We start from the raw sequence: 19643 nt of genomic DNA, 5'->3' as shown, positions 1-19643 counted from the left end.
GCAGCAGTGACTGTCCTGATGGATTGTGGGTGCACAACTGAGATCCCACATAGGTCAGCTGTCACTCCCTGGGAGGAGTCAATAGCTTAGAAGTTCAGAGTGGCTATCAATTTCACAGGCACCTGAAGAGAGTGGCCTCCCACTCTGCAGCCTTCAGGTCCTGCTCCAGCGTTCAGTATAGTTCCATCACAGTGTCCCGAGATATAAGAGGCCTGCCTCAAAACTGCATTCTGCTCATCCCCAGGAGATGGAGTATGAACTGACTGCAACTGGAGAATGACAACATTGCAAATTAAAAGTAGCTGGGGTTTGTAAACGGCTGCTTCATGCATTTGTTGCTTCAATCTCTTTGTGTCCAACTGACATGGGTCCTGTGCTTTCACCTGTCAAAGTGACCCTGACTCCAGGCACTTTGGGCATGGCCTAGCCACTTTCTAGTAGCACTTTGCATCTAGAGAATGGAACATGATGGAAGGGACCGGGAGGTGATGGCTTAGTGGTATTATCACTAGACTGTTAATCTCATGACCCAGGTACTGTTCTGGGGAACTGGGTTTGAATCCTCCCAAGGCAGAAGGTGTAATTTGAATTCAACAGAAAGAAATCTACAACTAAGAGTCTAACGATACCCAAGAATTCATTGCCAATTATCAGAAAAACACATCTGGTTCACAAGTGTTCTATAGGGAAGGCAGCTGCCAACCTTACCTGGTCTGGCCTATATCTGCATCCAGACCCACAGCAATATGGTTGACTCTTAACAGCCTTCAGGCAGCTACAGTGAGCAATACATGCTGGCATAGCCTGTTATACCCTCATCCTGTGAATGAATTTAAAAGAATGAAGCTCTCTGTAGATATCATCAGCTGGGCCACCCGTCACGATACCACCCTCAAGCCTCCATGTCCACTACCCAGACAGCCTATATCTACCCATTCCCCCAGTGTGGAGAACCACCAGATTGATCTTCACTCCCAGCTGTCTCCCGAACCCCAACATTATACCTTAATCCTTTACATTCTGCCTGTGAGGTCTCAATGGTGGTTACTGCCACTAACCCCTCCACCTCTATCCCACCATACCTTCTGATGCTGCTCCACATACCCCTGCATCTTGAATTCCTTGTCACCATCCTTGTTGCTACCTCTTCAAATTTTTCAGTTTTGCAAGCCCCCACCCCAAGCCTCAACTCCCCTACCCCATTTGGCACTGACATCCTGTTCCCTGGACAGGCTCCCTTCTATCCCTTCTGAATGATTGATGGACAGACCCCTAGGACTATATTCACCCTGACCACAGATTGAATTCGATGAGCATCCCCTGGATATGACTGAGCACTTGTGTTCATGACTGACAACATTTGATTCCCCTGCCTGCTTGCAATGGTTTCACAGGACTGGCCATTGCTCACTCTCCAAACTGTACTGGGATAGATAACTGTCCATGAGTGTTCCAAGTGAATGACTGACTGTGGCCATGACTTATGGCACTGGGACCCCTGACCAATAGCACTGACCGATCTCAGGACTAGACCCCATCATTTTCTTGAATGCCAATTTGCTTGAATACACTGTGTTTGCTATGTAGGCAGTTGGCACATGCAGTATGCGTTAGATTGATGTCTCAGTGTGTCGTATATCAAATAACAGGTATTCCCTACCCGACGGACAGATCTCTAATAACAAACATGAAAATCAGACTTGGTGTCTAAAGAGACTTATCAGAGTAAAGAGCACATCAATGATAACCTTTGGCTGTAGCTGAAGCTCCGGTGACGAATTGGCAAGGTATGGAAAGTCTGAGCATGCAGGTAGGTGCTGAGTCAATGAGCACTGGGAGAGTTAGTGAACTGCTCTGAGACGCAGCTTGGTCCACTCCTTGAGCAGGGTGTCTGACACTGTGTGTTAAATGACCCTTCTGCAGCCTTTTAAAACTAGTTGCTGACGCACCCTGCAATGAGAGTCTGTGCTTCCTAAATGGTCTGCTCGTTTATTGGAGAGGTGCCATGATAGTTGTGAGGAGTTGGCAAATTCTGGATGCCAGTGTATGTGGAAAAGGGATGCATGCAGCTGGTGCCAGTAGATCATACTTTAAGATGCAGGTTGATCGTAAACAACATGGAGGTCCTCTGGAGTAAGCTGCGAGCTGACTCCACTGGGTACTCATTCTGGTTTCCTTGTTGAGAATCCTCAACATCGAGCTGGTTTGGCATGTTTGGCAAGATAGGAAGCTGGATATTGTTGAGGAGAGTAGGCCTATTAACAGTGTGTTTAACAAACAATAATCTGCTTTGATTGGTATCCTGCTACTGCTGCTGATGCCCTTGACATCAAGATGGGCCTCACCAGACTTCTCATTCAATTCTGCCACAAAGCTCACCATAGCTGCTCAGGCACCAATAAGATTCAACCCCAAGTGTACAATCTGGCACAGTAACATAATAAAAAAAAGGCTTCGGTGTATTCACGTAAAATAACAGCTTCACTGCATCTTTGGAATATTCCTTATACCTCCAGTCTCTTGTGTTTGAGGTACTGAGGTGTATCTTGTTGGAATATCTCTAGCATAGCATGCGATCATTACAAACAATGCCTCTACTTCTTTCATTTGTTAGGTGATCAACTACAACTTTTCTCCATTCATTTTACTTTGGCCTAGCTAAACCTGAGTGTTTTCCCAGTTCCAATTGTGTCCCAACACTGGATGATTCTAATCTGGGAGGTGGGGTGATGCAAAAATTGCAAAATACTAAGGTAACTCAAAACAGGGCCCTAAAAGAAAGTGAAAAAGCATTGAATTGGCTGATGTTAAAGGGCTACCTGTACATAAGTTGGGACAGATTTCTGTTTGCTGGATTTAAAATAAGGGTTAATTAGGTCTGATTTACATGGATTGTTTTTTTGCTGTGGTGATGTATCCACAAAACCATCAATAGAGAAAAGAGAGAAATCAAGGTTAACAGAATGGAATTAGTATAATAATGGCTATGGATGAACTACACATGATGTGAATAATACATATAGTAATTGATTTTAATGTGACATAAAAAACATTGAATTGTGGAAATATAATTGAATCACAATCATAAAAAATATTAAAAGTATTTTCACAAACCTGATTGCAGTAAACAAGTTGACGTTTGCATTGTAGACAGTAAAATCTATAAAGACAGCTCTGCTCCCACTATCAAGCCAAAGTTTTGATTTAAGTTGTTTAATCTTCCCAGCAGTGGCAACTTTATCCCTTGTTAATTCAAAAATGTATCCTCCATTGCCATATGTACCAAGTCTACCCCAGTGCCACAGCTCAAACTCATTATTAGGAGCATGGTATTCCCATCTGTTCATATTTTAAAGAAAAAAACAGAATAACAGATTCAATAAAACCTCCGAAGAAATCCACCTCCTCAGTGATTGGGGAGCTCAAATTGTCAGTTTCTGATCAATACTAAATTCCCAGAATGTTGATTGTTGTAGATTCAGCAATGAGATTGTCATGAAATGGCATGGGGCAATGGTTAGATTATCTCATATTGGAGATGGTCATTGTCAAGCCCTTGTGTTATTTAGGCAAAAGTGAGGACTGCAGGTACTGGAGATCAGAGTCCAGATTAGAGTGGTGCTGGAAAAGCACAGCAGGTCAGGCAGCATTCAAGGAGCACGAAAATCAATGTTTCAGACAAATTCCTGATGAAGGGCTTTTGCCTAAAACATCAATTTTCCTGCTCCTTGGATGCTGTCTGGCCTGTTGTGCTTTTCCAGCACCAGTCTAATTTTGACTTGTGTTATTTGCCAGTTGTCAGCCCAAACCTGGATATTGGTCAGGTCTTGCTGCTCATTTTGAGCATGAATTGCTTCAGTTTCTGAGGACTAACAAATGGTTTTGACCATTGTGCAATCATTAATGAACATCACCACTTCTGACCTTATGATGGAGGGAAAGTCCTCAATAAGCAGCTGAAGATAGTTGAGGCTAGGATATAACCCTGAGAAACTGGCACAGTGATGTCCTAGTGCTGAGATGACTGACCTCCAACAACCACAACCATTTTTCTTTGTGTTAGGTGTGATTTCAACCAAGTGGGAGTTTTCTCTCAATCCAGTTGACTCTAATTTTACTAGAGTTCTGAGTATGATGCTATATTGCTCGAACATGGCCTTGATGTTAAGGACAGTCACTTTGACCTCACCTCTGGAGCTCTTTTGTCTCCTATGTTTAGAATACATATAGTGACCCTGGAAGAACTCAAATGAATGTCAGCGAGCAAGTTATTACTGTGCAAGTGTCTCTTGTTGACACTGTCCATGACCCTTTTCCAACACTTTGCTGACGATCAAGAGTAGATCCATAGGGGCCAGGTTTGAATTTATTCTCCTTTTGTGCACAGAACGTACCTGGGTAATTTCCATATTATCAGGTAGAAGCTAGTGGGGTATGGCCAGTTTTGGAGCGTCAGTCTTTATGACTATGGCCAGAATGTTTTCAAGGTCCACTCCCTTTGTATCTTCAGCTATGTCTTGATATCTCATGAAGTGAATGTGTGAAGACTAGCATCTGTGATGTGAGGTATCTCAGGATGGATCACCCACTTGGCACATCTGGTGAAGAGGGATGTCAGGAAGGAGTGGCACAGCACCTGTCAGTACTTGTGGGAACAGTATGCTCAGAATGCCAAGGGCCATCAAGGAAGTGAGGCTTTCATTGTTGTCATGACAGTATTCTAAGAGGGGACTATGGAAATTGGTCTGTATAATGACAGAATAGCCTGTTACTGAGGGAAAGGCAGATGTGAATACTATACAAATTGAGCAAAGTCATGGTTGTGTACTACATTCCCTGGACCATGTGCTGGGTGTGGTCTTTAATTTTATTGAAAGTTTCTGACAAAGGAAGAAAACAGAGCTGGATTGAACAACCAGTTATTTCAATTAAACCATGTCACTCCACCAGAAGCAGCAACAGAACAGGAATAGACCAGAGCTCCTGCTATACTGGAAAACTCACAGGATGCACTACCATCTCAAGACACTGTGCCATTTCATACCAACACAACCTTCACCAGCACAGATGTTGCTGTTGGAGGCAAACACATCAAAAGCTGTATTAAATTAGCACATGGGAATGTTTTATCACATTAAAGACACTAGACAAATAAATACTGTTGTTGTTGCTGTACAACAGACTCTAAATAAATTTAAGTTTTGACTTTAAAGTTACAAAAACAAAATCTGTCAAAATGACTTTAGAAATGTATATCTGAAAAAAAGAGATCTTACTCTGATCCACTTCTAGGGCCAAATGGTGATTGATCCTCATTTCCAAATGTATAAGCATCATAACAATCTTTAAACATCTTCTGAAAATATTCATGAATTGAACAACTATTGTTGCGCACTCTTATCTGTCGAATTTGAGGGTGTCCTAAAAGGATATTCTCATAGTATATGTAGTTCTCGCCTGGATCCAAAGGCTGGCCATTGTACCATTCTTTCCAGTAAAGACTATCCAGGAGTGGTCCCTCTGTATACTGAAAATAGCAATTTTATGAAGTCTATAATTAATACATAAAAATCATTTTCACCTTTAGTTTTTCTCCCCCTCTTATTTTGCTACACAGATTGTTACTGAACAGTACATTCCAATGCTGGAGATCGGAGTTGGAAGGTATGGTGCTGGAAAAGCACAGCTGGTCAGGCAGCATCCAAGGAACAGAACAGTTGATGTTTCGAGCATAAGCTCTTCATCAGGAACGAGGGACGGCCCAAGGGGGCTGAGCGATAATTGGGAGTGGGGGGGGTGGGGCTGGGAGGAAGGTAGCTGGAACGTGACAGGTAGATGAAGCTGGGGGGTGATGGTGATAGGTCAGAGCGGAGGGTGGAGTGGATAGGTGGGAAGGAAGGTGGACAGGTAGGACAGTTCAAGAGGGAGGTGCCGAGTTGGATGGTTGAATCTGCGACATGGTGGGGGGAGGGGAAATGAAGAACCTGGTGAAATTGTGACCTATATGCATTTAGAAGCAAATTGACTTATTAGCAATGAACAGCATGGTTTTGTATAGGGGATGTCATGCCTCACTAATGTGATTTTTGAGGAGGTGATAAAGATTAGAGTCCCTACAATGTGGAAGCAGGCCCTCAAGTCCACACCGACCCTCCAAAGAGTAACCCACTCAGACCCATTCCCCTACCCCACATTTACCCCTGACTAATGCACCATAACACTATGCATAATTTAGTGTGGTCAATTCACCTACCCTGCACATTTTTGGACTGTGGGAGGAAACCATAGCACCCAGAGGAAACCCACACAGACATGGGGAGAACGTGCAAACTCCACACAGACAGTGGCCCGAGGCTGGAATCGAACCCAGGTCCCTGGTGCTGTAAGGAAGCAGTGCTAACTACTGAGCCACCATGCCACCTCAATGACTGATCAGGAAAAAGTGGTTGATTTGGTCTACATTGACTTCAGTAAAGCCTTTATCAAGGTCCCTCACGGCAGACTGGTACAAAAGGTTATGTTACATGGTATTGGGGCAAGCTGACAAGATGGATACAGAAGTGGCTTAGCGATAGAGGGAGCAGTGGAAGGATGTTTTTCAGATTGGAGGTCTGTGACTAATGGTGTTTCACAGGGATCAGTGCTGGGCTCTCTGCTGTTCATGGTCTACATAAATGATTTGGAGGAAAATGTAGTTGGTCTAATTAGTAAGTTTGCAGACGATACAAAGATTAGTGGACTTACAAATAGTGATGAAGATTGTCAGGAGATAAAACAGGATGTAGATCAGTTGGAGGCACAGGCAGAAAAACGGCAGATGGAGTTTAATCTGGACAAAGGTGAGGTGATGCACTTTGGAAGGTCAAGTACAGCTGGAAATTATACAGCAAATAGCAGAACCCTAAGGAATATTGATAAGCATTTAGATCTAGGTGTTCAGGCTTACAGATCACTGAAGAGGGCAGCACAGGTAGATAAGACATTAAAACAAAGGGCTATGACATGCTTGCCTTTATTGGAAGGTGCATTGAATATAAGGATAGACAAGTTATGCTGCATATTTATAGAACTTTAGTTAGACCACACTTGGAATATTGCGTACAGTTCTGGTCACCACACTACCAGAAGGATGTGGATGCTTTGGAGAGGGTACAGAAAAGGTTGACCAGGATGGTTCCTGGTATGGAGGATTTTAGCTATGAAGAAAGGTTGGATGGACTGGTTTGTTTTCATTGGAATGCAGGTGATTGAGGGGTGACCTGATAGAAGTTTATAAAACTGTGAATGGCATGGATAGAGTGGAAAGAATGAGGCTTTTTCCCCAAGGTGGAGGGGTCAATTACTAGGGGACACAGATTCAAGGTGTCACAGGGGTGGTGGAGGTGCAGAGTTTAGAAGAGATGTGTGAAGCACATTTTTTTTACACAAAGGGTGGTGAATGCCTGGAATGTGTTGCCAGAGGTGGTGGTGCAAACAGACACAACAGCAGCATTTACTAAACACCTGGACAAATACATAAATAAGAAGGGAATAGAGGGATACAGGTCCTGTAAATGAAGATAATTTTAGTATGGAAGGGCAAAATATGTTGATGCAGGCTTGGAGGGCCAAAGGGCCTGTTCCTGTGCTGTTCTTTGGTTTATGTTGGAACTTCTTGAAAAAGCTAGTAAGGCAGAAATAAGGAATATTTGCAACACCATTTGGGACTGATGGATACATAAGAGTAGCTAGGTACATTAAGTGGTAAGTCACTGGAGTCATTAAGAATTCAACTACAACTAAAGCAGCGTGAAATGGAACTTAAAATAACTGAATTTGAGGAAGAGAGTGAAAGAACATTTAAGAGGCTGGAACTAGAGATTCAGATCGAGCAAATCATAAAGAGAAGACATTAAGAAAGATAACACCGGCTGAAAAGGCTGCACTTAGGTGCATTAGGAGACGCTGATCAGAAAAACCTTGGTCATAATCCAAAGTCCAGTAAAGAAATGTTAGAACTTGGACAAGCTGTATCAACATTTGAGGCAAAGGATGTGGAATCATTCTTCATGTCTCTCTCGACAGCAAAACAAATGAAATAGCTGAAGGCAAACAGGTCCATGCAGAGGAAGTTGACAGTTAAAGCTCATGAGGTTTGTGTATCAGTCAGAAGAGTTTTTGATAACTTATGCTGCTGTAAATAAAAAGTCTAATCTGGGTATATATAAGCTAGTTTCTGAAGCATCCCAGAATTTCTTTCAAGCCACTGCCCCAAGATAACTTCAGGCTTTGTGAGAAAATATCCTGGGATTTACATATTAATAAATAGAAACCTGCGCCTCCATTTTAACTGAGACTAAATAGCCATCCAGGCTTGTTTGATACACACGCAAACATCATATGACCTTTTGATCTTTTACTTATAAATTTGTGTCCAATGTTTTCTCTCTCGAGCTGCCTGAGGAAGGAGCAGGAGCTCTGAAAGCTTGCGGTTTCAAATCAACCTGTTGGACTATAAGCTGGTGTCATGTGATTTTTGACTTTTATATTACTGAAGGTTGGGTGTACTCAGGTATATTTCATTGAAAGTATTAAATTTAAGTTTTTCAAAGATTCCTATTTTAAAAATGAATGATAATTTTAGTGGGGTCCTCATTCATTATTATTTTGCCAAGAAATTCTGGCAAATAATGATTACTTAGAGTAAGCAAGATTAACGGGAATACTTTGTCTTCCAACTATTTCCCATTTCACGAGAAATGAAATATGATAATACAGCATTCTTCGAAGTTTTGTGAAGACTTCTCACCACACTCATGAATATTCTCAAGGTGATTTCCAAATACTGCTTTATGACTGTCTATTAATGTCTCAGGTGTGACAGTAGGGTCAAACCAAACCAAGTTTCCCCAAATTAAATTTGTCCTATTTGCCTGTACTTAGCCCATACCCCTCTCAACAGTTTCTATTCAGTTACCTGTCCAAATGTCTTTTAAATGTTTTTACTGTACCTGCAACAACCACTTGCTCTGGCAGTTCATTCCACATAGAAACCACCTTATGTGTGAAAATGTTGCTCCTTGGAACCCTTTTAAATCTTCCTCCTCTCACCTTAAAGTTATGCTGTCTACATTTTGACTCCCCAACCCTCGGGAAAAAACTTTGCTATTCACTTTATCTATGCCCCCCTATGATTTTATAAACCTGTATAAGGTCACCCCCCAACCTCTGACAGTGAAACAGTTTTGCTAGTGATGGAATGTGGAGCTGGTGGAGATCTGATTCAAGTAGCTTATGTTCCTCATGCATTTTTACATTTTAGAAAAACACTAAAATAGATAGTTTCCATGTAATCAGCAAGGACTTTGTTCAATAAACACTCCTCCAAGGCTTACTATCTCCTTTAACCAAGTCTACTTTTCTCAATTGAGATAACCCAAGGCTCTTGCTTCTTCCATTTCGCAATGGGCTACAAGTGTACCAGTAGAAGATCATGTTAGAAGTATGTATCTTATTTAGGATTAATTGATACCTCCCAGAAGTTCTCTATATTTCTTATTGTTTTGAAGTTTATGCCATTGATAAAGGATTTTGTTTCCAGGAAGAGTTCAGACATAACTTTGGTGAAGAAATACATGTTGGTATTGACCATTCCAAAGGTTACTGCAAAAGAAAGGAAGCTGAAAAGATGTATTTGATATCACTAGCAATGAATCATGCTGTACATCTCTATGACTCTATGTATATATTGTGTATAGAAGACTGAATTCCTACACTTTAATGCGAGCAGCAAAATTTAGTAATGCTTTTAATCTGTCTTGTGGCTCACATACTGAAAAATCTACATAATATCTTTATCTTAAGGCAATAAATTAACTTTGAAATTCAAGTTTCAGATGATCATTAGAATCTACAGTGTGGAAACAGGCCCTTTGGCCCAACAAGTCCGCACTGACCCTCCGAAGAGTCTCCCACCCAAACCCATTACTCTATATTTATCCTTGACTCATATACCTAACCTACACACCCCTGAATACTATGGGTGATTTAGCATGGCCAATTCACCTAACCTGCACATCTTTGGACTGTGGGAGGAAACCGGAGCACCTGGAGGAAACCCACGCCGACACGGGGAGAATGTGCAAACTCCATGCAGACAGTTGCCTGGGGCTAGAATCGAACCTTGTCCCTGGCACTGTGAGGCAGCAGTGCTAACCACTGAGCCACCGTGCCACCCATCATGATAGTTTCTCAGAGCATATTTCCTCATCATATGTATTTCATTCGTAAATTTTATTTATTTGATTTTAAAACTGTTTATTTTTGTTATTTTGCTTAGTAACAGCATAGGATTGAATCCACAATTAGTGGAAGTAATCTGGTAAATCTTTACCATCGCTCGTCATGTTTTTAAGTTTTTTAAGACCTATTTTTGTGCTGAGCCATTTAAGTATCTAAAACTAAATGATGTTTTACCAATTTTAATGATACTTCAAAACAACTACCGTTAAACGTAAAAATTATTCAATTCTCCTTTTAACCAATATTATTGATTTTTAAAAAATGATTTACTAAAACGCTAAAAAAGTGATTTACTCAAGCTTTTCAGTGCTGGAGACCTCCTAATCTACTTTGGGACAACCCTGATCCAATTCTGATCAATTGTCCTACGTTAAGTACTTGATGGTTCCCCTCAAAGGAATTCACAGAAATGAATGCAGCCTTACCTTTTCCAGGGCTGAAAAGAAACCCTTTGTAGCATCTCAACAGGGAAGGAATGGATTTGAAGGGGATGAAAATGATAGAACAGATTGAACCTTTTAAAAGTGCAAGCCGCACTGATATTGCTGTCGTCTTCCTTAGGAAAGCACATTGCCTGGCACAACATGATAAAATTGTACAAAGCAGGTTCATCTATTGTTGAATCATCTATTGTTACTTGTTCTAGTGACACTTAATAAAACACAATAGTTTTCCTATTAGATTCTAGCAGATCCGTCATGGAAATAATTTCCGGATCTGGGCAGTCCTATTGTGTGCAGTTCTCAGCTCATATTGCTGGAGAATCAGTCTCTGCTTGTAAATTACTTTGAACAGGTCTACATGTAGGTCTGAACATAGCTAGACGTACAAGGGCAGATTCCAATTGATCATTTAAGGTCTTACATCATTCATTTTTCTCTGGATTACTTGTAACTTCAATAATGTGGCAACAATTGCCTGAGCTGCAAGAAATTCTCAATAAGTTTTGTTCTGGCTGTGAAATAGGTGAACGGAGCACAGCAACTTTTGGCATCCATTCTTTACAAGAACTGTCTATCATAAAGCCCCAACTAAGCAAAAAGGACTCCACTGCAGTATTTGATGAATACTGAGCTTTTAGACAGTTCTTCAGATGTCTAGACCATAGTATGGGGTCTTAATACAATGAGGCCACACAATGAGCTAGCCAGTGTTACAGTCTTGATCATATTATGTGTATCACGTGTTCAAAGGGCCTCAGCATATAATGATTCAGGGCACTGGTATCCAATGCACATCTACATTATGACATTTAGCATCAAATTATACATCTGTCAACATCTTACCTAACTAAGTAACCATCAAATTATTTAAAATCAAATACAGTCTATCCCTAATCAGATTGACCATAAATGTATTAGAAAATATCTAATGTGTTTTGACACTTACATATCGATAGATCCAAAAGAAAAACTAAATAAAGTAAAAACTCGCGCAGGGTAGATTTCGGGTTCATACCCCTTTTATGCAAGAACTTGGCTTGAGCTGCATCTGATGTGAAACAAACAAAAAAAAAGTTATTATCGAATCATAATGTCATGCAAATTGTAAAAGAAGCAACTGAACTGCAATGAACCCTCATGTGGTCCATATATATTTGTGCTATATATTCAAGTTACGCTTAATGGATGTTGCAACGGCTACACATGGCTTTTCATTTCTCAGACATAATTTGATAAGATTCTCTTTTATCTGCCTATTCTAAAAGGTTCTAAATGGAAAAGAGAAGACATTATCATTAGAAAGCTAAATTAATGGAGTGCAGTAGAAGAGCTAAAAGATCTAGGCATACATGTAAACAAATCACTAAAAACAGCTTCATAGTTCAGCAAGATAATGAAATATGGTAACATGGGGTTTATTTCCAGGGATATAAAATTAAAAAGATTTTTAGATTTGTAAATGATCTGGTCAGGCTGTATTTTGAGGACTGTGTTGGTTCTCTTCTATAATAAGGACATAAGTGCTGGAGAAAGTACACAAGATATATTAAGATGATCACAGAACTAAGTGTTTATAGCTTAGGGAAATAAGGCTTTTATCTTTAGACAAGTGAAGGCATGGAAATGATTTTATATGGATCTTAAAATTGATAATGGTTGGACAGATTTAATATGGAGAGAATGAGAGAGCTCAAGGTACAATCCAAAACTAGGGGTTGCAAGTGCTGATGGTTACCAATAAATACAACAGGAAAATATTGATCAATCCCTTAATCATAGAATAATTTCAGCACATCAGAGTCTGCAGCCTATGTGCCAGCTCTCTGCAACTAACACTCCCCCCACCTTTTTTCCCTTAGCGTTGCAATAATTTCCTCTTCAGGAAATGATCCATTTCCCTTTGAAAGCCAAGTTAATCTGTCTCCAACACACTCTCAAGCATTGCATTCCCAACCCTAATCAAATATTGCAGTGTGATATAAATGGAGCATTCATATCCTCAGTAAATGACTTAGTCAGATAGTTTAGAAACTTTCCAAAGGAAACTACTTAAATCAACACGATTATCGGGCTATGGTGGAGATGGAGATGTGGGGCCAAAAATGGGAGGAGACTCGTGTGGAGTGTAAACACCAGCACAAAATAAAGCAGAAACAGAAAAAGCTGGGAACATTCAGTAAGTCACACTATATTTGGATGGCAGAAGCAGAATTATAAGCTCAGCTCAATGGCCAATGAAGAACTCTTTCCATCCCTCTAATCAATTCCAATGTCTAGTCATTTTCTTGTGCTGGGATAGATTTGCAACTTCAAAATCCCATATGACTCAGAGATAAATTTCTAATCCAGTCTCCTTTTCATCATAAATATTGCCTACTTCCAACTCTGCAACATTACCCTCCCCTGCCATTATTTCAATCTAGTTACTACTGAAATCCCTATCCCCGCCTTTTTCACCTCTAGACTCAATGACAGTATTCCAATGCTGTCCTGGTGAGTCTCCTTTGGCTTTATCCTTTGTATCTTAAGTCCGTTAAAGACTGATGCACATATCTTATTTAAACTAACATAAATTCATCCATCACTCAAATAAAAGCAAAATACAACGGATGCAGATCTGAAAATAAAACAAAATGCTGGAGAAATTCAGCCAATCTGGCTGCATCAGTGGTAGAGTAATAGGGTCAACTGAGTCCAATGACTCTAACCCTTTCCCCGTTTATTCACATTTGCTGCCAGTTTCCTAAAACACCTCACTTGAAATTCTCATCTTTTAAATCTCTCAATGATCTACTTCTTTCCTTTTTTTAAACTCTTCCAGGCCCACAACACTGTAAGCTCTCTATTCCATTGCAATCTCCTTTGCTCCACACTCTGGAATTCCTTCTTTTTGCCCTTACATATCATTCCTAACATCTCCTTAGATTTGAAGTTGAATGATGTCCTCTTAAATGCTCTGAACAGAATACAGTTAATGCAACAGAAGTGTTCGTTCCCCAACATTAGCATGTGTGCAAATGAACAGATGATACCCTTAAAAAAAACAAAGAACAAAGAAAATTACAGCACAGAAACTGGCCCTTTGACCCTCCAAGCCTGTGCCGATCCAGATCCTCTATCCAAACCTGTCGCCTATTTTCCAAGGATCTGTATCCCTCTGCTCCCTGCCTATTCATGTATCTGTCTAAAAACATTTTAAATGACACTATTGTGCTCGCCTCTACCACCTCCATTGGCAATGCATTCCAGGTACCCACCACCTCTGTGTAAAGAACTTTCCAAGCTTATCTCCCTTAAACTTTTCCTGTCTTACCTTGAACTCGTGATCCCTAGTAATCTGGGAAAAAGCTTCTTGCTATCCACCCTATCCATACCTCTCATGATTTTGTAGACTTCAATCAGATCCCCCCTCATCCTCTGTCTTTCTAATGCAAGTGATCCTAATATACTCTACCTCTCTTCATAGCTAGCGCCCTCCATACCAGACAACATCCTGGTGAACCTCCTCTGCACTCTCTCCAAAGTATCCACATCCTTCTGGTAATGTGATGACCTGAACTGTACACAGTATTCCAAATGTGGCCGAACCAGAGTCCTATACAACTGCAACATGATCTGCCAACTCTTATACTCAATACCCCATCTGATGAAGGAAAGCATGCTGTATGCCTTCCTGACCACTCTATCAACCTGTGTTGCCACCTTCAGGGTACAATGGACCTGAGCACCCATATCTCTCTGTATATCAATGTTCCCCAGGGCTTTTCCATTTACCATCTAGTTCACTCTAGAATTGGATCTTACAAAATGCATCACCTCGCATTTGCCCATATCGATCCCCATCTGCCATTTCTCCACTGAACTCTCCAATCTATCTGTACTCTGCTGAATTCTCTGACAGTCCCCTTCACTATCTGCCACTGCACCAATCTTAGTGTCATGTGCAAAGTTGCTAATCAGACCACCTATATCTTCCTTCAGATCATTTATCACTAACAACAGTGGTCCAAGCATGATCCCTGTGGAACACCAATGGTCACAGTTGTCCATTTTGAGAAACTCCCTTCCATGACTACTCTGTCTCCTGTTGCCCAGCCAGTTCTCTATCCATCTAGGTAGTACACCCTGGACCCCATGCAACTTCATTTTCTCCATCATCCTACCATGGGAAACATAATCAAATGCCTTACTGAAGTCAATGAATATGATATGTACAGTTCTTTCCTCATCAATCAACTTTGACACTTCCTCAAAGAATTCTATTAAGTTGGCAAGACATGGCCTTCCCTGCACAAAACCATGCTGCCTATCACTGATATTCTTCCAAATGTAAATAGATCCTATCTCTCAGTATCTTCTCCAGCAGCTTCCCAACCACTGACATCAGGCTCACCAGTCTATAATTACTTGTATTGTTCTTACTACCCTTCTTAAACAAGGGGACAGTATTAACAAATCTCCAGTGCTCTGGGACCTTATTTGTATTCAAGGATGTTGCAAAGATATCTGTTAAGGCCCCAGCTTTTTCCTGTCTCACTTCCCTCAGTAACCTGGGATAGATTCCAACCACACCAAGGAACTTGTTCGTCTTAATGCCTTTTAGAACACCCAACACTTCCTCCCTCTTTATGCCAACTTGACCTAGAGTGATCAAAAATCTATCCCTAACCTCAACATCCACCATTTCCCTCTCCTCAGTGAATACTGATGCAAAGTACTCATTAAGAATCTTGCCCATTGTCTCTGACTCCATGCATAACTTTCCTACTTTGTCCTTGAGTGGGCCAACCCTTTCCCTAATTACCCTCTTGCTCCTAATAAATGAATAAAAGGCTTTGGGATTTTCCTTAATCCTGTTTGCTGAAGATATTTCATGACCCCTTTTAGCCTCTTAATTCTTCATTTCAGATTGGTCCTACTTTCCCAATATTCTTCCAAAGTTTTGTCTGTTTTCATTCACCTAGACATTATGTATGCTTCCTTTTTCCTCTTAGGCAGTTTCACAATTTCACCTGTCATCCATGGTTCCCTAATCTTGCTATTTCTATCCCTCATTTTCACAGGAACATGTCTGTCCTGGACTCTAATCAACCTCTTTTTAAAAGCCTCCCACATATCAAATGTAGATTTCCCTTCAAACGGCTGCTCCCAATCTATATTCCCCAACTCCTGCCGAATTTTGCTATAGTTGGCCTTCCCCAAATTTAGCACTCTTCCTTTAGGACCATTCTTGGCTTTGTCCACGAATATTCTAAAACTTACGGAATTGTGATCACCATTCCCAAAGTAATCCCATACTGAAACCTCAACCACCTGGCCAGGTCCATTCCCTAGCATCAGGTCCAGTATGGCCCTTCCCGAGTTGGACCATTTGCATACTGCTCTATAAAACCCTCCTGGATGCTCCTTACAAATTCTGCTCCAGTTAGACCTCTAACACTAAGTGAATCCCAGTCAATGTTGGGAAAATGAAAATCTCCTATCACCACCGCCCTGTTGCTCCATCTTTCCATAATCTGTCTAACATATTTGTACCTCTATCTCACGCTCACTGTAGTAAAGCCCCAACATTGTTACCGCACCCTTCCTATTTCTGCCTATATTGCTTCACTGTTCGAGTCCTCCAAAGTGACCTCCTTCAGCACACATGTGATATCCTCTCTGACCAATAATGCAATGCCTTCACCCCTTTTACCTCCCTCTCTATCCTGTCTGAAGCATTTATATCCTGGGGTATTTCATTGCTAATCATGTCCTTCCCTCAACCAAATCTCAGTATTGGCAATAACATCACACTCCCAGATACTAATTCAAGCCCTAAGTTTATCTGCCTTACCTACTACACTTCTCCCATTAAAACAAATGCACCTTTGACTAACTATCCCTTTTTGTTCATCATCTTTGCCAGCCTACTCTCTCTCTTACAGGTTTTATTTACTACCTCCTGACTGACCACTAACCTCCTCATCTGGTTCCCATCCCCCTGCTACATTAGTTTAAACCCTCCGCAACAGTGTTAGTAAAAGCACCCCTGATGTCATTGATTACCTGTCCTGCCAGATGGAGACCGCCCAATTTGTAATAGTCCCACCTCCCCCAGAACTGGTCCCAATGTCACAAAAATCTGAACTCCTTGCTTCTGCACCATCTCTCAAGCCACTCATTCATCCTGCCTATTCTTTCATTTCTACTCTGACTAGCACGTGGCACTGGTAGCAATCCTGAGATTACTACAACTGAGGTCTTACTTTTTAACTTGGCTCCTAACTCCCTAAACTCTGCTTGTAGGACCTCATCCCATTTATTATCTATATTATTGTTAATATGGTTTACCTTATTCCACCATAAACCCTCAGCTTTTCTTGGAGACCAATGCTCTGTAGACAGAAGTTTGCATTTATAGATCATTGTGTGACATATACTTCAAGGCCTTCACAAAGAAACGGTCAACCCAATGATGGGTGGCTTAGTAACAATAAAAGTAACAACTTTTGTGGCTTACATTTCCACTGAACAGATGATTCTTGATGAGTAGCTACTCCTGTGTATAGTCACCTTACCTTTAGCTGCGATGCCCCCTTTCCTCAGTTTAGAGGCCAGTGACGCGAATACTTGTTTCGCCATAAGTCCTAGCTCGGAGCTTTAATGTTCGAGGTCAGCCTGGGGTCCAGAGGTAACGCTGCTTCTGCACTCAGTATATTTGCAGCTGCGGTTAACGATTATTCAGCTGTTGCTGGTTTAAACCAGGATTCGGAGTCCGGGTTCCACTTGCGAATCTTCTAGTGCGGAATTTTAGGCGATTGCGACAGCCATCCAGGCAAGAAGTCACAGTAACGCTGTCGATGGCTGGAGACCATATTTATCCCCCTGCAAAACTCACCTCAACCTCCACCTTCAGCTTGTTCTTTGCAGGCGAGAGGGAAGATTACTTCCTGTGTATCAGAATTATCCATCAGATCAAATTACTAAGGTAGCTGCGTTTATAGTTTTATTATGGTAATGGTTTGAACTTTTATTGTAGTGATCATTGAACTGAATCATCTTAATCCCATTTACTAATATCTTCATTCACATGTAAAATTTCCCTCTCCCATTGATGTCTCGTAGTTCTGAAGGTGAGTCTTTAGACTCAGGACTCTGTTTTTCCCTCTCTCCTGCCAGAGTTTCTCCAGCATTTTCTGTTTCCATTTCAGATTTCCAATAGCACTAATCTAGGACTTATGGCGAAACAAGTATTCGCGTTCAGTTTTGACGAGAACCCTGACTACAAAACGGCCGGGCCTCACCTCCATATCTCCTTACTGCTGCTGTTTGAGATAGAGCTGCAGAATTATAACAGTGTGCCTTGTGGTTTCCGGTAGTTATGTAGCCTTTATCCCAGGTATTGACCCCGGAGACCTCTTGCAGCTAGTCCAATAAAGGACACAGTAAGACAAGTGGGGTCCTGGGTTGAACTCATAATATGGCATCAGAAGGTGGCGAGATTGTACAATGGAAAGCTGTATAAAAGACAGCTAACCGACAGATAGATAGACAGAGGAATGCTGGGAGCTGTGAACACTGCCACTGAAAGCTGCTGAAAAGGACCTAAGAAATGTGCCACAGCCATACTGGGCTGCAACTGTTCCTCTCAAAGCACTTGTTGAAATAAAAGGGGATATGAAATATTTTTTCTTACGGTGTAGAAACAGGCCCTTTGGTCCACACCAACCCTCTGAAGAGCAATCCACCCAAACCCATTCCCCTACACCTAACACTATGGACAATTTACCTAACCTGCACATCTTTGGACTGTGGAAGGAAAACAGAGCAAACCCACACAGACAGAATGTGCAAAGTCCACATAGACAGTTGCCTGAGGCAGGAATTGAACCCAGGTCTCTGGCACTGTGAGGCAGCAGTGCTAGCCACTGTGCCACTAACAATTTTTGCATATAGATGGGCAACATTTAAAAAAAGGCAAAGATCCACTTAATGCAGTGCTATACTTTTATTGCTGTTGAGAAGAGATTGTTTCATAGTGTAAATAATCCAAAATCTCTGAAGAACAGGAGAAAAAACATAGAGCAGAGATTTTGAAAGCCTAGAAGGCAAGCTTTGAACTCCAAATGAATGTAACTTATGAAAAATGCAGGTTCAATATTCAGGCCCAAACTGAAAAGAGGCCAATGATTGATATGTGACTTCATTGACACAGTTCACAGAAACCTCGCATAGCTAACATATAATCTAATTAGACCTAGGTTTTGCGTTAGATATGAGAGATCCTGGTGTGAGAGCATATTTATTGAGAGAGGAGAAATATACTCTTCGGAAAGCATAAATCAGCAGCTAAATCATTTTTATGGCAAAACACACCAGGCCTTGCATTATGTTGATAGACGTTCCAGGACCATAGGGCAGAACAATCATAGACAAAGGGCAGGATGCAAATATTGTGGAGGACATCAGTCGAAAAAAAATAAGTCATGTCCAATGTGGGGTCAATAGATGTTGAAATGGTGACTGCAGAGGAGACCATCAGGTTAAGAAAATTGCCAGATAGACTCTGGTGTGTTGTGCAAAATCATGACCTCCACAGACCTATGTATGCACTCGCACTTGGTGAATTTGTATTTGCAGATAATTCTGTTTTTGCTCCAAAAGCACACAATCTGCAGACAGTCAATCCATACATAATAATTTTATAAATTCCTACTTTGGAAATAGAACCAGTCTGACTCAAGATTGGGATACAGACAGACTCTAACCTCACACTTTTAATACAATTTCTGAGCTGAGATGTCACCTTTTTTTTAAAACCTTAAGTTATCTCGAGAATGTGACTTAAAAGAAGTTCTGGGATTTACATATTAATGAACCAAAACCTGCAACCCATTCTAAATGATGAAAGACTTGACATCAATCTAGGTTTGTTCA

At 41.1% G+C, this 19643-nt stretch overlaps 1 protein-coding gene across 1 annotated transcript in view; it reads right to left on the bottom strand.

Annotated features, from left to right (window-relative positions):
• The window catches only part of LOC140492318 (polycystin-2-like protein 1), a 67540-nt gene extending 50192 nt beyond the window's left edge, over nucleotides 1-17348 (bottom strand). The window contains exons 1-5 of the mRNA XM_072591264.1: nucleotides 17285-17348; nucleotides 11671-11772; nucleotides 9512-9642; nucleotides 5277-5527; nucleotides 3115-3339 (exon numbers count right to left, since the gene is read on the bottom strand). Coding sequence (XP_072447365.1) covers nucleotides 3115-3339; nucleotides 5277-5527; nucleotides 9512-9642; nucleotides 11671-11772; nucleotides 17285-17348 — 773 coding nt within the window. The remainder of the gene's footprint in view (nucleotides 1-3114; nucleotides 3340-5276; nucleotides 5528-9511; nucleotides 9643-11670; nucleotides 11773-17284) is intronic.
• Nucleotides 17349-19643: the final 2295 nt, after the last annotated feature.

This window comes from Chiloscyllium punctatum, chromosome 20 (assembly GCF_047496795.1).
Source record: "Chiloscyllium punctatum isolate Juve2018m chromosome 20, sChiPun1.3, whole genome shotgun sequence".
NCBI lineage: Eukaryota > Metazoa > Chordata > Chondrichthyes > Orectolobiformes > Hemiscylliidae > Chiloscyllium > Chiloscyllium punctatum.
This window is presented reverse-complemented; position numbering and strand designations above follow the sequence as displayed.